Source organism: Lissotriton vulgaris, chromosome 5 (assembly GCF_964263255.1).
Source record: "Lissotriton vulgaris chromosome 5, aLisVul1.2, whole genome shotgun sequence".
NCBI lineage: Eukaryota > Metazoa > Chordata > Amphibia > Caudata > Salamandridae > Lissotriton > Lissotriton vulgaris.
This window is the reverse complement of record NC_141693.1, coordinates 769,307,038-769,330,338: the sequence shown is the minus strand read 5'-3', so window position 1 is coordinate 769,330,338 and position 23,301 is coordinate 769,307,038. Positions and strand designations below refer to the sequence as shown.

The 23,301-nt window shown below is 45.3% G+C and overlaps 1 protein-coding gene across 1 annotated transcript in view; it reads left to right on the top strand.

The window, feature by feature from the left end:
* CUEDC2 (CUE domain containing 2) overlaps nucleotides 1-21,426 on the top strand; it is a 213,201-nt gene extending 191,775 nt beyond the window's left edge. The window contains exon 9 of the mRNA XM_086922232.1: nucleotides 19,885-21,426. Within this exon, the coding sequence (XP_086778358.1) occupies nucleotides 19,885-20,031 (147 nt within the window). The 3' untranslated portion in view covers nucleotides 20,032-21,426. The remainder of the gene's footprint in view (nucleotides 1-19,884) is intronic.
* Nucleotides 21,427-23,301: the final 1,875 nt, after the last annotated feature.

Sequence of the window (23,301 nt, the reverse complement as noted above, 5' to 3'; positions counted from 1 at the left end):
GAATTAAGTATTGTTTCCAAGAAACAGTGATGCATTAATGATGGTCGCAGTGAATGGTGACACTTTATTTTACCACTTGCTAATTGTTTTTTTATAGATTCGGGAATGGCATTCATTTAAATAAGGTGTTATTTTTTTAGATTTTGCCTTCAGGAAAGCATCGAAGTTTGGCCCTTCTCCTAGCCGTGACAGTCATACCAATGAAAAATACTATATTATTCAGCTAAGATGTGCCAAAGCAAAGTATGTGATGGAGCATATTTGCAAGTAGACAAGAAATAGGGATGGTAGAAAAACTGTCCACAGATACGGCTAATCTGTAATCAATAACTATTTATATTTTTCTCTTTTAAAAAAAGAATGGAATATACACTATCTAACAGTCCTGATGAAGGGAAAAGATGTGCTATAGAGCAATGTGCACGTAGACCTCAAATCTACCTCTTTCTCCTCCAATCTTGCTGCTAAGACATAGTTATTTCTATAAGCTCTCCATACTACAACCAAATTTCAACTAGCAGTTTCTTATTACAGTATTTTAGTTTTCCTTCCCCTTTTTGATCTAACTGCCAATGCTTCAGTAACGTAGATTCTGAAGGATACCTCTTAACTGCAGATTCCCCACTTTTTCCTTTTTCCCATATGCCAGACTGGGTCTGGAAAACTTCAACACAGTGCTGCAGAGTGTGGTAGCAGGCCTCAGCCAGACCCGCTAGTACAAGGGGTTCGCCCTTCTCTACACAAAGTCCTCAGACCAATAGGAAGAATTTGGCACAGAAACTGGAATAGAAAAAGTAACATTTATTATACCTCGTGAGGTCGTGCTACGGTTCAAACAGTACCCTTCGGTATTGCAAGAAGTAGCACCACGAGCCAAGAAAGCATGGTTTATTTATACCCGCACAGGGGCTCAAAAGAAGACGGTACAAACACAAGAGCACAACTTATGTACCTATAAGGTAATATCGAGAGGCACAATCGATCAGTGGGAAGAGCTAACAGTTTTGGGGGTCGACAAACACATTCCTATCTGGAACTAATCACTAACAGATGTGGACCCTACTTGACATGCGCGAAAGTGAGAGATGCTAACTATAACTTGTTGCCGGGCAGATTTCAAGCGCCGTAGACAGGAAAATAGGACAAAGCACATGGTCGACACGAGGGAGCATGTAGCAGACAAGATGGCTGCCGTAAATATAAAATGGAGTCTGCTAAATGTCAAGATAACTGCTGGAACTAAGATGTCTTCTGCTAATGCTTAATCTAATCGCTGTCAAATTACTACAGACGACCCTTTCAGCATTAGCTGAAGACATTCGCTTTTCTGGGATAGTCTAAATATTCATCCTGTATATTTATTCGCATCATGTCAGCTACTTCTTTATCTAACATGTGTTGTATTTTCGTTTTCACAATATTCTTCCTGGTTGGCATACAAGCAGTAATGCACATAGAACATAGCATCGGGCCACAATGGATACACATACCACAGGTGAAAATCACTGCAATTGTGATACATAGAACAGTCAGTGGTTTCCAACCCTAAGCAGAGACTAGAGCCCAAAACCATCCAGTAAAAGACCAAGTGCCATTCTTTGTGTGAATGTCTGTAGCTATCTTATGCAGTTTAAAAATTGCATCATACAATGAGTTCGAATTATCAGGGATGTAAATACAACTACTACCGATAATTTTACAGGCTCCTCCTCGATCTGCTAGCATCACATCTAGAACCATTCTGTTCTGGAGCGCTACAATTCTAGCAAATTGCAGTTCTTCAGTAATATTTCCTAGCGCTATAGCAGTCTGATTAATGACAGCTTCTACAACTCTAGTTAACCGTCTCACTTTCCTGCTATTCAGTGCAGCGCCCACAAGAGAACAGACCCAAATTAAAATCCGCATATTGCTGTAGACTAGTATCTGTTTGGTCTACTTCATCAGTGCTTATAGTCCTCTTGTTTCTATTTAATAAAACATTTTTGTACAGTTTAAAATCTTGATGATACGATGCAGGTGCCAAGAAAACAGGAGGTAACAAAAAAGATACATAACATACACTTAACCACCCAACTGGTAGCCGGTAGTATCCATTACTGCCACATACTAGATATGTGTTATGAGAAGCTAAGAAAGAACTATTATTGGCTCCATCTATTTTTAATACAGTAATACATTCACTGACTCCAACTGGGATATATCCAATGCTTTGTACACAAGTCTGATTTAGTCTTTGTAACAGTAATCACAAATTGTTCACTTTGGCAAAGTCTCTTGTGTGGGTGAAGACATATTGCAGAGAGAAATTGTCCAGTCGGTATTCCTCCCATTCCCATATAGTTCCATTGGCTTGAGGATACCCATCTTTGTCCTGATAACACTCTTTATTCAAACGGAAAAGAAGTCAACCTACTGCAGGTTTCCTAGTTGCGAACAATAAGGTGTACCAGGCTTGACAAGAGCCATTGTGCGAGAAAGGAAGTGGAATAAAAGGCGTTCCTCCTTTCTTTTGATGCACTGGAATCATCCCACATACCCAACAGTTAGTGATGTTCGTAGCGTTATGGGTGTGGTGAAGTATCTGAACAAAAGTGTTATTGAGATAAGACTGACTGTGTTTCTGCTCATGATACGGAAGAGTGAAATGCCGGTGCTCCTCTGGGACTGGAGTAGTAACAACAAACAACTCTCCAGCAGGAATCATCACTTCAACAGACCAAGTAATCACTGCTATAATTGTCAAAGCAGCAAAAACTCCTATAACACCTAATATCTTCCTTTGTTTGTTCATTTTAGCAACAAAATCAACTCTCTCTAAAAAACAAAATCAAAAACATAAATAATCGTAGGAGCTCTTCTCCCGTGGCTAGACGTTGGTTTCTTCATATCGGCATTCCGTTTCTACTACCCAGGGCGGTTGCTCAACCTGTCTCTTTCAAAATTGTAGATTCTTTTCTCGGCCTCCAGTTGTATCGCGATGTTCCAGGGATCGTCTGGTCCGGGAAGAACTCCGCAGATTCGTCGGGCGATACAGCTTGGCCTTTCTCCGTAGTCAAGATCTCTTGATGATCGGTCAGCACAGCAGGTTCCACCAAGGTCGACAATACCTTGCGACAATGGGTACTATGCACCCAGTTTTTCTTGTTTGTGACTCGAACCGCTGTTCTTGTGGCAAGGAGCACCTGTTCTGGTCCACGGCCCCTCAGCTCCAAGCTGCTTGACCTCTCAAATACCTTCACCATCACGTAATCCCCAGGTCGGAGTGCATGGCCATCACCTGCAGATCTGTCGGGAAGTGCTTCTAGAACCTGTTGATGAATAGAAATCAAGCTGTCAGAAAATTGTGCCAAATAGTCATTCATTAAGATACAAGGTACATTCTACACAGAACTCTGTTTCGGAACTCCCCAAATATTCATCGGCCTCCCAATTACCACTTCATAGGGAGTGAGGCCTGTTCGAGAATGCGGTACTGATCTAATAGACAACAATGCCAGAGGCAATGCATCCGGCCAAGTCAAAGATGTGGAAGCCTGAATTTTCGCTATTTTCAACTTCAGAGTAGCATTATATCTTTCCTCCAATCCTGCTGATTGTGGATGGAACACTGCATGGAACTCCTGTTTAATTCCTAATCCTTTCAGGACATGTTTGATAACTTCCCCAACAAAATGACGTCCGTTATCATTCCATAAGAATTTGCAAACACCAAATCTCGGGAAGAATTCCTTCAACAGGACCTTTGCAGTAGTAATAGCAGTATTGTCCTTCGTGGGGTACGCCTCGGTCTATTTACCAAAGGCACAGACCACCACTAAGACATACTTCAAATTATTACAACGCTCAAGTTGGATATAATCCATTTGCAAGACTTCGAAAGGTGCAGTTGGTGTAGCAAATCCTCCAGCTGGAGGTTTTTCTTTTTTTTGGCAGAGTTTTATATAGCGCAAACTAGACCCAAACCGAATCGGGTTATCATATCACCAGATACGTTACATGAGGACACACATTCATTTTAGGCACGGGGAGATTAAGTGATTTGCCCAGAATCACAGGAGATTTTGGCGTCTTTACCGAGACTCGAACCCGGATCCCCCGGTCCGAGGTCGAGCGTGTCCCTTTTCCAGGACTATATTGTAAACAGATCAAACAGGACTGTACTACTCTCTTAGCTGTGCTAGCAATTTCTGGATGCTCCCAAACTTGTGTAAGCAATCTCGTTATTGCTGAAGCTCCAACATGTGCTAGCCCATGTGCCATTTGAACCATAGGTTGTACAAAGGCTATAGGCAGCTTCCATCTATCCATCTGCCTATTTCGCCAACAACCTTCATCATCCAACTCTCCTTCTTCAGACCATTGTTCACGTTCCTTTACAGAAGCAGATTTCTGTATCTCTCGTACTTCCTGCCTAGCATCATGCCAACGCTTAGCTTGTGACTTCACTACATACATAGAAGTAGTGCTTCTTTGCGTCGCAGTCTCACGTGCCACGTGATCTGCAAAGGCATTCCTTGTCCAATCTTATCTGTCACTTTCTTATGCGCACTACACTTCACAATAGCTATTTTCTTTGGGTATGTCAATGCAGTCAAAAGATTATGTAGTAAATCTCCGTGCATTATCTGCATTCCGTGAGATGTAAGAAAGCCTCTTTCCTTCCAGAGTAGGCCAAAATCATGCGCCACTCCAAAAGCATAGCGGCTATCTGTATAAATATTCACACATAGATCAGCACTAAGCTCACATGCTCGTGTCAAAGCTATCAATTCAGCTGCTTGAGCCGATTTCTGTGGTATTCGAGCTGTCTCCACTATTGTCTCAAGCATGGTGATTGCATACGCGGCTGAGGTCGTGCCATCTGGTAATTTCAAACCAGACCCATCGAACCACAATTCACCATCCACATCTGGAAGGGGCGTATCTTGCAAATCAATGCGAACCTTTGTCTGTTCCTAAGTCAGGAATATACAATCATGTGTTTCTTGTGACTGAGGCTGAGTCGCGGGATATGGCAACAAAGTAGCTGGGTTTAAAGTTGCACATCTCTTCAATGTAATGTGAGGAGCTAGCAATGTCAGTTCATATCCTATCAGACGAGCACTAGTTAAGTACTGCGTCTTTGTCTGATTTAAGAGAGCATCAACAGCATGGGGTACCAACACTAACCGCTTATGTGACAAAACTATTCCTTTACTCTGTCATATTGACACAGCTGCCGCTGCAACTGAGCGAAAACACCCAGGCAATGCTCAGGCAACAGGATCAAGGACTGCTGAAAAATAAGCACAGGGACGTTGCTTATTGCCATGTAACTGAACTAAAACTGACAACACGCATCCATATTTCTCATGCACGTAAAGTGTAAAAGGATTTGTGTAATCTGGTGTACCTAACACTGGTGCTGAACAAAGGGCTTGTCGTAACTGTCGAAAAGCAGTTTCACATTAATCTGTCCATGGAAGGGGTATTGGAGTGTCTTTTGTCAACAGTTCTAGCAAAGGTTTAACAATGTAGGAAAACCCCAAAATCCATTGTTTACAAAAAGAAGTAAGACCAAGAAATGCACGCACTTCTTTCTGTGTCGAAGGTACTGGTGTATCTAAAATTGCTTGTATGCGATCTGATGTCAATGCACGTCCCTCCTTAGACAAAAGGTGACCTAAATAGGTTACCTTTGGTCTACAATATTGCAATTTCTTTCGTGACACTTAATGATGATGTGAAGCAAGAAAAGGAAGCAAAGACAGAGTAAACGTTTCACATTGTTCAGGGTTATCGGCTGCCAACAAGATGTCATCGGCATTTTGTTTGAGAGCCACACCTTCAGGCAAAACCAAAGTAAGGAGTGTAAACCACAGGGTACTGTGGCACTACGATCTTGTTCACCTCTCTAAGGTCTATAATGAACTTGTAAACTCTAGTATCAGTGTCTTTTGTTCAAAATCAGGTGAATCGGGCTGTTACAAACATTAAATGGAACTTCCTCAACAACCCCAACTTGAATGAGATCATGTACAATTTGTATGAGTGCTTCCTCACCCTCCTGTGAAATTCTGTATTGAGGCAAACGTGGTAACACAGCTCCCTCCTTGACAATAATGTGTACCGGTGGGATAACCATTTGGCCCACATCAGTGTCTGAGGTAGCCCACAAAGTTTCAGGGAGTCAAGCTAATGCAATATCCTCTTTAACAAGACAAGCTCTTTCAGTCACAGAGTGATTATCATTCAGAAAGACACGCACTCCTTCAGGAGAGCATCGTATTGTGGCTCTGAAATACTTGAGCATATCAAGACCCACAATATTGTCTGGTGTGTTTGGAGAAAGCAAAAACGGACATGGAGCACTAAATTAATCAACGTGAAATGCAAGTGGCTGTGACAATGGGCTAAGGGAAGGTGTTCCATCGAAACCTATCGAAGTAATAGTTAGGCCAGACAGGGGAGCCCTTGGAACCAATTGTTTAGACAAAGCGCTACGAGTAGCTCCTGTATCAACCAGAAACCGATCAATAGAACCCAAAACATGTGCTGTAACATAAGGACCCCTCTGATCTACTGGAACTTCAACTGATTTCTTACCCCATCCTAGGCAATCCTATGCATGAACAGAATAGTAAAGGTCAGGCTGCACATAATCGGACATTTGATACTGATTTAACCTATCAAAGGTGTTAAACCTATCCTGTGTTCGTACATTGGTGTCGAACAGAGCACAATCATTTGCATTCCCTCTAGCCCCTGAAAAACCAGACCGATTTCTCATTCGTCCCCGACCTCGCGAACCCTGTTGAGCACGCAACACTGGACAATCGGCCATCCAGTGGCCAAATTGCTTACAATATGCACAAATTCGAACGAGTGTAGGGGGGATTAAAAGATCAACGTCCGCCTCTATCATAACCTCTAGAGGGCCTACCATAAACTTGAGCTAACATAACCTTCGTTTTCAGATCTTTAGATTTCTTACCTTCATAGCCTTTCGCTTCTAATTCTTGACGCTCATAATATTGAGCCATTGTTAAAACAGATGCTGGAGAATATGTAGTCCAAGAACATTCACTGGCTTTTGAACGGCTAGCTATCCCTGGTAACAGATTCGTAACACATTTATCGACAAAAAAGATGTCTGCCTGTATCATCTGTCAAGGACTGACCACTAAAATCGTGAAAAGCTTCCTCAAAACGTGTAAAGAAATCCGAAACCGACTCATCTACCTTTTGTTTGCACAATGCTCCAATCTAACTTTTTAGGGGGAATAACTGTTTTAATCTTAGTTAATATAGCTGCAGGGAGATCTAATATTAACTTGTGTGGCTTTTTAGCGGGTACCCTCTCCACATCCAATTGTTCAAATTCTTTCCATTCCGCGCCAAAAGTAGCACAATCATGAATTCTACGAACGGTCCTCAACATATCCGGTGGTAATATCAACCCGAAAAATAAATCAATGTCACACAAAGTCATAGTACAGGAATTTATAGCGCCTTCAACTTCCTCATGGAAAGCGGCTGGATTTTTACGTGGATCGGGTAATGCTGCTTTAAGCACCATTACATCTGCCCTATTCCAAGGAGTATAGACCCAATTATAAATAAAATAACCTTTAGCGTCGACAGAATTTTTATCATTGTCACCCGCTCCTCTAGGGGGAACATACAAGGGTGCGGCTTCCCGCATGGGCTTCATATAAACCGCCATTAGCTTATCTGTTCCGAAGATAGAAGACTGCGACCCTTCGGTCTGAGATTTCTGCGCAGCTTCGTCTGCGAGCTTTTTCTTCTCCTTCAAGTGAACCACATCAGTTCGTAATTTAACCAACCGTCTAATCATGTCAGCCACCTGAGGGAAAACAAAAAGACCATCACGCATGTTCTTACAGTCAGCTGCTACATCATCGGGTTCTAAATCTGGAGAGAATTTCCAAAATAATTCAACGACTTCTGAACGTCTCAGTGAAATATATCTGCTCCCTTTCCGACCACCCCTGTATACTAGCCAAGAGATCGGAAGCAATATCAGTGCTACGTAATGCTTTACGAGCAGCTTGTCTGATATCGGCTGCACGTTGTGCGGACAGCATAGAACGAGTGTCCCGCGCCTTCTGTTGATCTGAATTGGAATCCTGACCACCATCGGACGGAGCGGACGGAATGGCATACGGAGGTGGAGGTCGATCTAATAATAGAAAATCATCTTGTGGTTTATTATGGACAGGATAGAGAGGTTGTCGGACAGGGTATTGGCCAGATACCTGCAATCTGTGTTCTTGCTCCTCTCTCTCAGCTCTTTCACTTCTTTCTTTCTCAACTCCAGCGCTTTCTCATACACACTCTTTCGCTGCTCCTTCTCAATCAATGCTTGCTCACGCTTCGCTCGTTCACGCACTTCTTTCTCCCACATACGCATACATTCAAACATATCCCTTCTAGACTTCCGCTCAAACATACATCGCTCCACATACTCCATCTTTTGTATATCAAATGACCCATGCATAGGCCAACGTAACTCAGGATCTTTGCGGGTATATCTATGCCATAACGTGCTGTACATTATGGAAGAAAGACCAAATTTTATATACATATCCCTATTAGGCGTCCCCTATGGGGGAGCCGGTTGCGATTCTTCGAGTCTAAGTCGGGCCCCATTACAAAAGCAGCACATCCTTCGAAGTGCGCTAAAAACAGGCATGCCAACAATAATGCAAAATATGCAGTATTATACACCAAGTGGCACTTAAGGTACTTCTAGTACGTTGCGCCATTCAAATTTGACTCATTGAAGAAAAAATCTCCACATTGCCTGCCTATATGTGTTATAACGCATATATCAAATCATACAAATACTAATACAAATAAGACTAGTCTTTACCAAATACCAAATATGCCACAGTAAGTGTTCCTAAAACTACCTTACCATCCAAAACCCATAGTACATGCCGTAAAACGGCCCTTACCAATCATAGGGTGTCCAGGCTCCAACTGCCATGTTCTAAATTCGACCAAACGGTCACTGTACAGCGAATCGACAGAATAGATCTCAGTCGAAGACCAGCGCCACCTGTATGGTCAGATAGGAAAGAAGGGAAATATTCCTTGGTTTGCCAAGACTCTGGTCTCCTCAGGCAATGATCGTCCGCGGCGAGAGCCCAATCCTTTGTCGCGACCACTCCTTTGGGCATCCGAGTCGCCGATGAGCCCCACGTGTCGGGCACCAATTTGTGGTAGCAGGCCTCAGCCAGACCCGCTAGTACAAGTGGTTCACCCTTCTCTGCTCAATGTCCTCCGACCAATAGGAAGAAGTTGGCACAGAAACTGGAATAGAAAAAGTAACCTTTATTATACCTCATGAGGTGGTACTACGGTTCAAACAGTACCCTTCGGTATTGCAAGAAATAGCACCACGAGCCAAGAAAGCATGGTTTTATTATACCCGCACAGGGGCTCAAAAGAAGACGGTACAAACACAAGAGCACAACTTATGTACATATAAGGTAATATCGATCAGTGGGAGGAGCTAACAGTTTTGGGGGTCGAAAAACACATTCCTATCTGGAACTTATCACTAACAGATGTGGACCCTACTTGACATGCGCGAAAGTGAGGGATGCTAAATATAACTTGTTGCCGGGCAGATTTCAAGCGCCGTAGACAGGAAGATAGGACAAAGCACACAGTCGGCACGAGGAGCATGTAGCAGACAAGATGGCTGCAGTAAATACAAAATGGAGTCCGCTAAATGTCAAGATAACGGCTAGAACTAAGATGTCTTCTGCTAATGCTTAATCTAATCGCTGTCAAATTACTACAAGAGCGTTGACAAATCATGCCTTGTTGCTCTGCACCGAAACTAAACTATTGAAGTGGAGCCACATGTTAAACTGCACCCCAGCCCACACGGACATCAGTTCCTTTCTTTCCACACCTTTCAACGCAGATCCAAAGTACTGCTCCATATCTTGGTCTGCCTTCTGAAAAACCCTCAACATTTATTCAATGTGGTAGTGAACTGATCTCCTCCAAAAACCTATGTGCTTCATGCTGAGCCATGACTACAAGAAGCAGATGTCACACAAGGTTTAATTTTAGTGCCTGGGCTCCAGTTATAACTCTTAAGTCGTACGAGTGCATGTTTCCACACCCCTCCACCCCCCCTCCACATGTGCCCCCCCCCCCCCCTTTCCCTCCCTCTGAAGAAATTCGGTACAAGGAGGCAAAGTTCTAAATCGCCAAACAAAAATAAAAAGTTGCAATGAAGCATTCGATTAGCTCTTGCTCCAATTTGTGGGCCAGTTGCCTTTGATGAAACCTTTATTAACCCGTTAATGTCTTCATGGTACTACTCAGTTCCTGCCCTCCAGTGAGCAAACCAGTAGCCCATCGACATAGCCCTGTGCCTGGTGACCCAGGTTTTTTAGGTCTCGCCTTTACCATTCCGCAGGAATGGGAAATGGGGAGAATTCAAGTCGGCAAAATCCTCTTCAAACCAAGGGCTTTCAGCCCCGCGGTTTTCTTGCAGTTCACGTGAATCACGTGAGCAAACATGCACGCGCATTCACGGCCAGGGCTTCTCCTCCCCTAGCAGCACTCCTCCCACACCAGCAACTCCCCCCTCCCACACCAGCACCTCCCCTCTCTCTCCCCGCAAACACAGCCTTGCCGTAGCAGCACTCCTCCCACACCAGCACCTCCCCCCTCCCACACCAGCACCTCCCCTCTCTCTCCCCGCAAACACAGCCTTGCCCTAGCAGCACTCCTCCCACACCAGCACCTCCCCTCTCTCTCTCCCCGCAAACACAGCCTTGTTTTCATTCTGTGCAGTGCAGTACCATCGTTGACCCGATTTTGTAAATTAAGATGCTTTGCCAACACATGCTTGTTATCACACTTAAGGTAAATCTATTATTTTTTCAAACGCTTTGTGAAGCTTTGTTTATGGTAGGCACGGGAGAGCCAATGCAGCAACTGGAACCCAGTTCCAGTTCGGTAGCTTTGGATGTTTCGCCACTTCTTCCCTATTGAGAACTGAAGGAGAGTTAATTTGTTTTTGCGCTGCGTTCCTCATGCACGTCTCGCCACCTGCGCTGCTCTCTTTTACCTGCCTCTTTCCTGTTGCGTTGAATTGTGCGCTTCCCCAACTGCCTACCCTGCTCCCGCGCCCTTCATGTTGCTTTCACGTCCCTCCGGCCCTCTCCACGTTGCTTTCGTATCCATTCCCCCACCCACCCCATATTGCTCCCACATTCAATGGTGTTGCCTCTGCACTGCCCAAACCTCTGCCTTGTTTATGTTAATGCCGTACAACTAATTGTGACTGACTTCCGTTCCTACTGAACCAGGCTGTAAGACTGGTGTTTCTGGCAGTGGGAATACAGATATTTTAAAACAGATGTCTGTTCGGAAGTCTGCTTAGTTCGCCTAACTCGTCATGGCCGCGCATAGCACAAGGCTCCGCCCAGAAGGTATAGTATTACTGACAGTGGCAGCATAGGTTGTAGGCTGTAATGCTGTCTTGCAGCAACAGGTAGCTGTCTACTCATACTTTCAAGAAGCAGGGCACGCAAATCACACGGAATTCAGGCAAAGGGCAAAAGCTGGACGGCCTACAGCACCAGCACAAACCCCTTCCGACACCACCCTTCCTTTAAAACTCGAGGACACAGGAGCAGCCTCATCACCCACTGGAACAAGCAGGAACACCCCGCCCCATGGTTCCACCCGTTGTCACACCTAGTGAGTCTGTGCCGTCGGCTGCAGATGTCTTTGTTTGCACCCTTTCATATTCATTTGGGAAATAGCTTTTAGGCGTAATATTTGTGTAGGTAAAAAATTAGATTGGCTGCTCAGCTGAAGCATTCTTTGCCCATGAATTTGCCAAGCCCCTCAAACTGTTCATCACAGAGCAGCTTAATCACAATATGTTGATGCCGATAATGTGAATATAGATCAAGTAGTTATCATGGCAAGCACAGTGCCTAATGCAGGGTTTGCTGCAGTGTGCTAAGTTCCTGACTGGCAGAGCGTCTGCACAGTAAGCTATCCCATCAGTGAGCAGCAATGAGATTCGAGCAGGGAACTTTTCTCTCTTGATTTGACGATTTGATGACCTTGAGCTGTTTGAGTTCCCCGTCCATGCTGCTGCAGTCCAAATCTGGGTTAGTACTTTACTTGGAGCATGCCTAAAATAATTGGCAGAACCACTAGACCCCAAAGGCAACGCCACTCACACACGCAACGCCACTCACACACGCAACGCCACTCACACCCACGCAGTGCCACTTTCAGACACACAACGCCACTCACACCCACGCAAGCCCACTCTCACACACGCAACGCCACTCACACACGCAACGCCACTCACACACGCAACGCCACTCACACACGCAACGCCACTCACACACGCAACGCCACTCACACACGCAACGCCACTCACACACGCAACGCCACTCACACACGCAACGCCACTCACACACCCAATGCCACTCACACACGCAACGCCACTCACACACGCAAATCCACTCACACCCACGCAGTGCCACTTTTACCCACACAGCACCACTTTCAGACACACAACGCCACTCACACCCACGCAAGCCCACTCTCACACACGCAACGCCACTCTCACCCATGCAATGCCACTCACCCATGCAATGTCAAGTCAAGTCAAAGAATTTATATAGCGCACTACATACCCAGAGGGTCTCAAGGCGCTTAGGGAGGGGAGGAGGATTACTTGTCAAATATCCACGTTTTAAGTTGCTTTCTGAATGCTAGGTGATTCTGGGTAAGGCGAAGGTAAGTGGGGAGTGAGTTCCATGTCTTAGCTGCCAGGTATGAGAAGGATCTGCCTCCCATGGTGGTCTTGTTGATGCGAGGTACAGTGGCGAGGGCTTGGCTGGAAGAACGTAGTTGGCGGGAGGGGGTGTAGAAGGACAGTCGTGAGTTGAGGCATTCTGGTCCGATGTCGTAGAGTGATTTGTGTGCGTGGGTTAGCAGTTGGAAAGTGATCCTCTTATTGACGGGTAGCCAGTGGAGGTCTTTCAGGTGACCAGAGATGTGTTCGTTACGCGGGATGTCTAATATGATCCTGGCTGAGGCGTTTTGGATTCGTTGGAGTTTCTTTTGGAGTTTAGCGGTAGTACCTGCGTAGAGGGTGTTTCCGTAGTCCAGTCGGCTCGTGACCAGAGCATGGGTGACTGTTTTTCTGGTTTCGGTGGGGATCCAGCGAAATGTTTTTTTGAGCATGCGAAGAATGTTGAAGCAGGATGAGGATACGGCGTTGACTTGTCTGTTCATTGAAAGTGAAGAATCCAGGATAACGCCTAGGTTCCGTGCGTGGTCTGTCGGGATGGGTGCTTTTCCAAGGGCTTCCGGCCACCAGGAGTCGTCCCATGCAGAGGGGGATGTACCTAAGATGAGGACTTCTGTTTTATCTGAGTTCAGTTTCAGACGGCTGTGTTTCATCCATTCGGCAACTTCTTTCATTCCTTCGTGTAGGTTAGTTTTGGCGGTGCTGGGGTCATTGGTGAGAGAAAGGATCAGTTGAGTGTCATCCGCGTAAGAGATGATGTTGAGGTTGTGTTGGCGGGCGATGGCCGCGAGGGGGCTCATGTATACGTTGAAGAGGGTGGGACTGAGTGAGGATCCTTGTGGAACGCCACAGATGACTTCAGTGGCCTCGGACTTGAATGGTGGAAGGCGGACTCTCTGGGTTCTTCCGGTGAGGAACGAGGTGATCCATTCAAGTGCTTTTCCTTGTATTCCGATGTTTCTGAGGCGTTGTAAAAGGGTGCTGTGGCAGACTGTGTCGAAGGCTGCAGAGAGGTCGAGGAGGATGAGTGCGACTGTGTCTCCATTGTGCAGTAGAGTTCGAATGTCGTCTGTTGCTGCGATGAGGGCGGTCTCAGTGCTGTGTTTTGTTCGGAAGCCAGACTGTGAGGAGTCGAGGGATTTGTTGGCTTCGAGGAAGGCGGCGAGCTGGTTGTTGACAGCTTTCTCGATGACTTTGGCCGGGAAAGGAAGGAGCGAGATGGGGCGGTAATTTTTGAGTTCGGTGGGGTCCGCTGTGGGTTTTTTCAGAAGGGCGGTGAGTTCAGCGTGTTTCCAGCTTTCCGGGAAGGTGGCGGAGTTGAAGGAGCAGTTGATGACGTCTCGGAGGTGCGGTGCTATAGTGGAGTCTGCTTTGTTGAAGATGTGGTGAGGACATGGGTCTGTGGGGGATCCTGAGTGGATGGAGTTCATCAGGCGGATGGTGTCCTCAGTGGAGATTGGGTTCCAGTCGTTAAGGGTGTTCAAGGGGGGAGAGTGTTCAGCATATGGTTGGGTGGGTTGGTCTCCGGGTTGGTTGTCGAAGCTGTTGTGGATGTCTGCAATTTTGTTGTGGAAGAATAAAGCCAGGGAGTCGCAGAGGGCTTGAGAGGGGGTGATGTCATTGGAGTTGGCCGAGGGATTGGTGAATTCCTTGACGATGTTGAAGAGTTCCTTGCTGTTGTGAGCGTTGTTGTCTAGTCGATCCTTGAATGCTGTTTTCTTGGCCTTTCGGATTAGTTGGTGGTGTGTGCGGGTGGCGTCCTTGGTGCTAGTGGTTGGGTCTTTTTTCCAGGCCTTTTCAAGGGAGCGGCAGAGTTTCTTGGACTTCTTAAGGTCATCGTTGAACCAGGAGGCCTTCTTGCTGCCAGGTTTGCGTTGACGTTTTTTCATTGGTGCTAGGATGTCGGCGGTGTTGGATAACCATAGGGTGAAGTTGGTGGCGGCTTGGTCTGGGTTAGAAGAGTGGGCTGGGGTGTTTAGAAGGAGCGATGAGGAGATCTGGTCAATGGTGATTTTGTTCCAGTTTCTTTGTAGAGTTGGTTGGGGGTGGTTGATGGGTTTTGGCTTGTTGTAGGTGAAGTGAACGCAGCTGTGGTCAGTCCAGAGGAGATCCGTAGTGTGGCTGAAGGAGACATGATTGCTGGAAGTGAAGATAGGGTCGAGTGTGTGACCTGCGATGTGGGTGGGGGAAGTGACCAGTTGTTTAAGTCCGAGGTTGGCGAGGTTGTCCAAGAGGGTGGTGGTGTTGCGGTCGTTGTTCTTTTCAAGGTGAAAGTTGAGGTCTACCAGAAGGATGTAATCTTTGGAGGGGAGCGCGTGTGGAGTGATGAAGTCCGTGATGTCTTCACTGAATTTTGCGCGGGGTCCTTGTGGTCTGTAGAGGAGGGTGCCTCTGAGTGTGGTCTTGGGGTCGATATGGATCTGGAAGTGAAGGTGTTCAGAGTTGGCGAGATTGACGTCAGAGCTGGTTGAGATGTGGATTGATTTTTTATGGACGATAGCGATTCCTCCTCCTGTGTGGCCGGTACGGTCCTTGCGTGTGATCTTATATTCTTCAGGGATGGCAATGGTGATGTCTGGGGCGGAGGAAGCGTTCATCCATGTTTCTGTTAGGAAGGCGACGTCTGGAGAGATGGTGTCTAGTAGATTCCATAGGTCAATGGCGTGTCTGTGGACCGATCGGGTGTTGAGAAGGATGCATTGTAGGTGGTTGGGGTCGGGAATCTGTGGTGTGGTCGTAGCGGAGATGTTGTCGGTGCCGCTGGATTTGCAGGAGTAGCAAGAGAAAGGTCCATGGGTGTGTCCAGGAGCGGCTTGGACGCAGTTGGGGGCGCGACCGGGGTTAAGGGCTAGGAGGGTGGCGGCATCGTAGGTAATGCGGGAGGGCTGGGCAGCGCAAGGGGCAGGGGGTCTGGCGCTGGGCGCGGTCCAGGCGCGGACGGGCGTAGACGGGCTTACCTTTGGCGCACCTTCGGGGCGGATTGGGCGCGGTCGCTGCGCGTGAACGCTGCGCGCGGGAACAACTGTCATATATGGATAGTGGAGGGCGAGGGCGTCTCAGCTGGGAGGCGGGGCGGGCACACGAGGACGACAACAACAACCAAAATGGAGGCGGAGGGGGGAGCACAGCGGAGCGCTAGAGGCAGATGCGCGACCAAAGTGAAAACAGCAGTATAAATTAATGAAAGTGCAAATCAGGCAAAGCGGCAGTCAGGCAGACAGCAGGCAATAACAATTGACAATTTCTGAAGCAAAGCAGCGCTACGATACCAAGTACCAGCAGGGGACACTGGGAGCGACCACTCAGCTCGAAGAGAGGAGCGAGTCACGGCGCTCTCAGGTAGAGGAGCGCTATTTCAGGTCAGTGGGAGGGCGTCTCAGCTGGGAGGCGGGGCGGGCACACGAGGACGACAACAACAACCAAAATGGAGGCGGAGGGGGGAGCACAGCGGAGCGCTAGAGGCAGATGCGCGACCAAAGTGAAACCAGTAGTATAAATTAATGAAAGTGCAAATCAGGCAAAGCGGCAGTCAGGCAGACAGCAGGCAATAACAATTGACAATTTCTGAAGCAAAGCAGCGCTACGATACCAAGTACCAGCAGGGGACACTGGGAGCGACCACTCAGCTCGAAGAGAGGAGCGAGTCACGGCGCTCTCAGGTAGAGGAGCGCTATTTCAGGTCAGTGGGAGGGCGTCTCAGCTGGGAGGCGGGGCGGGCACACGAGGACGACAACAACAACCAAAATGGAGGCGGAGGGGGGAGCACAGCGGAGCGCTAGAGGCAGATGCGCGACCAAAGTGAAAACAGCAGTATAAATTAATGAAAGTGCAAATCAGGCAAAGCGGCAGTCAGGCAGACAGCAGGCAATAACAATTGACAATTTCTGAAGCAAAGCAGCGCTACGATACCAAGTACCAGCAGGGGACACTGGGAGCGACCACTCAGCTCGAAGAGAGGAGCCACTCACCCACGCAACGCCACTCACCCACGCTACAACACTCACACATGCAACGCCACTCACCCACGCAACGCAACTCACTCAAAGCCACTCACACACACACAGTGCCCCTTTCACCCGCACTGTGCAGTGCACAATAGGTCTCGCAGTAGGAAAGTTGGAGCTATTGGTTTTGTAAATGACAAAGCCCTTTATGTTTTTAAAATGAAAACAAAAATAAAAGGCATTGTTATTTGCAATTGTAATAGCTCCAACTTTCCTACTGCGAGACCTATTGGCAACGCCAGTGCTTGTTTTTTTACTTAACACACCCAAGAGCCTGAAGACTTCTAGTAGCACGGTTAGCTAAACTCATTTCGGACCAATTTCCCGAACCAGGGTTCCAAGCGGATTGGTTCATTTGGCAAGAGAATGTTTCCCTCTGCATGTTTTTTCTTAAACACTGTATGCTTGCTATGCAGTTACACGCATGTTTTCTGAGAGGTGGTCTGCAAGATCTTGCCGGCAGCCCCTCAAAATTTTAGAACCTCTTTGGCACAAACAATACATGACAGATATGGTGCAGCAAAGTTTATTTGTGCTAGCCAGGATACTACAAATTGCATTGGCATGACTGTTGATACCAGGATGGTTTGTTTTCAGATCTGCATTGAGGAGGCCTACTGGACATCTGGGTGATGTAGAGGCACCCTTAATGGACATGACCTTTGAACCTTTTTAAAATGGAGTCTGCTTTTCCCCCCAAATAGTCTGTAAACATCAAAGACTACTGAGCTGCAGCACCGTCCATTTGACTGCTGACACCAGCAAATGTGTCTTATAGATTTATAGATACGTCATTCTCTCTCTCTCTCTCTCTCTCTCTCACTCTCTCTCTCTCACTCTCTCGCACTCTCACTCTCACTCTCACTCTCACTCTCTCTCTCTCTCTCTCTCTCTCTCTCTCACACTCTCTCTCACACTCACACTCTCTCTCACACTCTCTCTCACACTCTCTTTCTCTCGCACTCTCTCTCTCTCACACTCTCTCACTCTCTCTCAACGAGCTGGTAGCGAACTCTGAGAAAGGTGAGGAATATTTCCCCCAACTATTTCCTCATCCTGAAAAAGGATGGGGGGGGGGGGTGCAGGCCCTTTCTGGGCCTTTGATTGATGAATGCCTTCCTACGTAAGGACAAATTCAAGATGTTCATGTTGGCTCATATTTGGTCTGCTCTGGGCCCAGAAGACTTGTCTGAAGTCCATGGAATTCCAGGATGTGAATTTTCATGTACCAGTCTGGTAATCCCACAACAGATGTTGCCTGACATTCAAGTTGGGCCAAGAACACTTTGTGTGCTGTGCTCCCCATAAACCTTGCTTCAGATGCTCGAGTGGTCAAGAAAGTAATTTAGTGGTCACTGACCATCTTCAAAGGTGAGACTACATGTACTCCCACATCTCAGCGACTGGCTACTGAAGGCGGCCCGCCACAGGCTACCGTGGCCCACCTACAAATAACGGCCAGCCTCTAGACATCGTTGGAATTTTCCATCTTGGAGCTGAAGTCGCACTGGCTCCCTCCGAGGATATCATTCATTTGGGGCAGTACTGGATAGGGTGGTGTTTCCTCATGAATAGCCTATGATCACAATGTTTTGGAGGTCACACACCATACTGATCTTGCAGGAGGAGGCATTAAATGTGCAGTGGTCATTTTATCTACGGCAGACCACTTTCCTTCTTTCACCCACAGCTCATAGTGGTGGCAGATGCATTTCTGCAGGGTTTTGGGAGGAAAGGGGAAAGCACTCGTTGGATCTATTTGCCACCACAGGGTTTCTCCTTCTTTATCACCAGATTTATTCAATATATTTGCAAAACCTCTAATTAATAAATTAGTTTTTGGAGACTGTAGAATATATAACTACGTTGATGATTCCTAGCTATTTTTCCGGTTTGACAGAACTTTATTGAAAAATTATGCAATTTATTGCTGATTAGATAAGCGCCCATCAAATAAAATTAAATAAAGACAAGGCGGAGACTGTCCATACTGAATAACGGTACAAACCTATGGAATCAATCTTACTGTCCCACTGAAATGGGCATAGTGCCCAAACGAACATCAGCTAAAAGTTTGGCTATCCTCATCGGCAGCAGTTTAACTATGAATCTACAAATTGGATTAGTAGTATCCAAATTTACATTCTTATTGAAAATGCGGAGGAAAGTTGCATCGCTTCTTACAAAGGAGGCCTGGATAGGGATAGTAATAGCGGACATTATTTCAAGACTTAACTTTGCTATCCCGGTTTATTTGGGTCTGCCGGACACTATTCTTCACACATTACAAGTAATTCAAAATGAAGATGCCAGATGAATATTTCAACTCTCAAATACCTCCTGCCTTCTTCAAAGACTCTTCACTGGCATCCAGTGGAGCGAAGGATTCTGTTAAAAATGTGTTGTGGTGTTTTTAAGAGCCAGAGAGGAAAGTGTGCCTATTTAGGTTGCCTATCTTCATTGCTTCCTATAGCAGTTAGTCAGGATGAAAAACCTTTTGGTGTGGGAGGCCGCCACCATGATTACAAAATTCTTCAAGAAAAATTAACCTGAAATGCTGAAATTAATTTGTTTTATTCTGGCCCAAGAATATATTTCTGAAAGATTCACGATTTCTTTCTGAATGGCACCCTTTCGGAGCTTAAACACTAATTAAACACTAATTACCAAGTGTATGATCTGCTGTTGTAATCTGAGCCCGACAGTGCCAATCCTTTTGCTTTGACTTACTATTAATATGCATGCTGTAAGTCTTTCAGTATCCAGTTTTTTTTAACCTATCAACCATCTTCACTTTAACATCTGATTTGTCTGCCTCTCAAGAATCCACAGACGCTGGACACTAGATTTTACTTGCATGTTCATTATTTTACTACATAGTATGTTCCTTAGAAAGCAATTGAAGCATGTTGGGTTTTGATGGCAAACATGAACTAATTTTTAGGTTGTAGGAACTGTCAAAAAAAAACGTATTTTGATTAGTTATTACGTATAGGAATAGTGTGTGTAGAGTATAAATTACCCAAGTTCCTTCCAATCATCCCCACTGTTCATTATTTTCAGGCACCTAAGAAGATGATCCGCTACATTGATAATCAAGTGGTGAGCACAAAAGGCGAAAGATACAAAGACATGAAGAAACCAGAGAGTGATGATATGAAAAAAACCTATGTGAGCTTGAAGCCAGCCAGAAAATACAGATTCCACTGACCCCACTTATGAGCCTACGAAAAGCTACGTTACCTAAACCCTCCTGTCTTTTATGGACTGTTCTTTGGCTAGATGGCTTTAGTGTGAAAAACTAAACTTGAAGTATCCTTGTTGCACGTGCCGGAGCTAATACTTGAACGTTCATAGTGGTCGACCGGTTTATGTGGATTTTTTTTGTTTTTGGGCTTATTTCAAGGACTGGAGCATGAACCTAACCACCTGTGATGATGCAAGAAATGTAAATTCCGTGTTCCCTTGAGCATTGTGCTCAGTTGATTCCTGGTAGAAACGTGCATGGTATACTGTTTATTTAAATGGATATTGTTAGGTTGTTTGAAAACAATTTGGATTGTGCATGTATGCATGGGGAACAATAGACAAAAGTATTTCTCAGGTTGTGCTTAGAACAAGGAAAAGGTTTCCATAAGAGGAGTACCCCTTCAATGCTGAAGGAGTATCTAATGAGGAATCTGAATTTTTAAATTCCACACCGCGAAGTGACCGTCATTTCAATTCTCTTTTGAGCATCTTTCCATATTTTAGAGGTTTCTACTTATGATGTGAAGAAATGTTTTAAGTGGGTAGGCCATGGTAAATAATTCTCTAATAAGTAAATGTATTATTTAATCTGTTGCCTTATTGGCGGTTTCATTTCATTGTGTGCTTTTAATAAGTCAATATAATGAAGTTTTTCAAAAAACTTGGTGGGTTGTTGTGCTTTTTTGGCAATGCTTCAGAGTTATCAGGTGAAATGCATCCAAACTTTATTATTGTCCTAATACTGTTGTTCTGGGCACTGTTTCCAAACTCTGACTGAGAGGATTTTGCTATTTCATGTTCCAGTGTACGACACTGAAACATGTGAACTTGAAGCCAAAATGGTTTCTAAACCATGGTTTCTGGTTCAGAGGCTCTCCAATGAAATTGTAAGCACTGAACCGTCCCGCAGCACTCTACAGATATCCATCACATTTTTTCCTCTAGAAAAGTTTTTTAACTGCCTAGTTCAGAATACAATGGGCAGTTTCTGAACGTTTTGTTTTGAAGGAAAAAAAAGCTAACTTTAAATCAAAAAAATAACTAAATGTAAATGTGACACAAAAACCTCTTACAAGTATTCTAAATGATAAACGAGAAAAGCAAGACCATATTTTTCTTATAACGGCATCAAAGTAACATTGACCCTGTTTTACTTCTCTTTTACTGTACCCCATGATTCCTTTTATTGTTTATCGCCTTTTGTCGTAACTTGGTTTTTTCTTTCGCATTATGTACCTGTTAAGCGGTCTGATACCCTTGGGTCATATTCGCACTATATAAAAACATTCAATAAAATAAAATATGTAGCTAAACTGCAGCATGGAGAGAACCTACGCTCCATCAGCATGTCATCATGCCCTCTCAGTTGCTTCAGTTCTTTCTTCCTCCTCCTTTTAGAGGACAGAGCTCTGAATTTTTTGGCTTTTTTCCCTAGAGAAATCCTTTAACCCCTCTCATCAGAAAGTGTTATTTAAGTGTTTTTTTTTTACCCTCAGAATGCGCTCTCTGTGAGAAGTGCCAGTGCTGTGGCAAATTAAAAGCTGAAACAGACCCACACCATCTGTGTATCCTTTACCTTCTAGACTTTTAGCTTCTGAGTGTGAATTCTGCCAGAAAATGTCAATAAGAACCCGGACATACTGAGAAATCAGACTTCCTGGCAAAGAGAATCTCTGGCGTATCCAGAAATCGCTGTGTAGAAGGTCCAGTGAGCTTTGAGAAGGGCTCTTCACTGAGGGAGATCAAGAAAGTGATCAAGGCATGAGAATCCTTGTCGCTCGAGGGGACTTTGAGAACATAACTCAAGGACAGGAAGAGCTCTATGTACGCAGTCAAGGTACATGATAGTGAGGGACCCCAGCGATACACAGTAGATGGTGAAGCACATGATACTTAATCCTATAGTCTATCTTGTTCTTAGTTAAGGAAAGTCAAGTCCAGAAGGCTGACTCTGCCCTCTGTCTCTGAATATATCAGGGTGTACTCTACACTTCCTGAAGTGTATACAATGATTGTGCTCTGTGATTCGACTCATCTGTGAAGATTCAACGCTGGGAGGTACTCTTAAACTCATTCAGTGAGTAGCACCACCACCCTGCAGACTTATTCTCCATAGGCAGTGGTTCATGCTCCATCCTGAAGCCTGTTCCAGAACTTCTCCTACGCAGAGTACCCTGATGATCCTCCAGCTCACTCGGATCCAGTGGGCCCATACCCAGCAAGGTATGTGCTCCTCATAAACACAGGTCACACAAATTACCTACAGGTAAACATTCTTGCAAGAGATCTAGTCTTGGGCATCTCCACTTTGACAGTAGATTATTTTACTCTATTCATGTATATCTTGCATCCGTGACTTAATCCACTTCCACTTCATTATCTTCATTATCTTCGATCAGGAGATATTTGGACTGTCCATCTGGAATATCGCTAAAAAAGGATATTTGCACCTTCCATGTAGCACTAGTCAGAGGTGCAGCTAAACTAAATATACCATTCTTACACACGGCAAAGACATTAGTCATTTTTCAAATGCTTTATCAAAAGTCAGCCTCCCAACCAATGCGTACTTTTGTGCTAGGCCTTCTGGAGCCTGCCATGAACCTCTTCTTGCTCTGATCAGAAAAGGCTGACCCACCATGCCTTTTGAAGAGCTACCGGCCACCTGAACAGGACGCTCTTTTTCTCAGAGTGGCTTCTTCTCTGAATTCAAACATTGTCTCCACAGCAAGAAATGGCCTTGCCACTGCACTTTTGTTGACTGTACTTCCAGACAGAGAGGCAACATCTGGATTACTTGGAATGTGTGTCACAATGGCTACCTCAATGAAAGCAACAAATATGACTGCTTTAGTTGGGAGATATGACTGTGGGATTTCCTACAGATATTCACTGTCTACCTTCCCAGAGCAAGGGCAGAGGACTTTAATGAGATCATCATGGACAGAATGATATTCTCAAATCAGATCATTAGTGCTTCAGCAAATTCTTCTGATATGGCTGCACACATATATTTCCATGGGTTCACTATGAGTCGAGACTGGTGGCTACAACTAACCACTCTGAAGCTTGAAGCGCAACAGCACATCCCCAACCTTGCATTTTCAGGAAACATTCTGTGTGGATCCCATGCAAACAGGGAAAATATCCTTGAATGAAAGCAGAATATGTGATGTTGAAAGCCGTTTAATTCAGGGAACAGTAGTACTGGAAATATTACAGACATCAGAA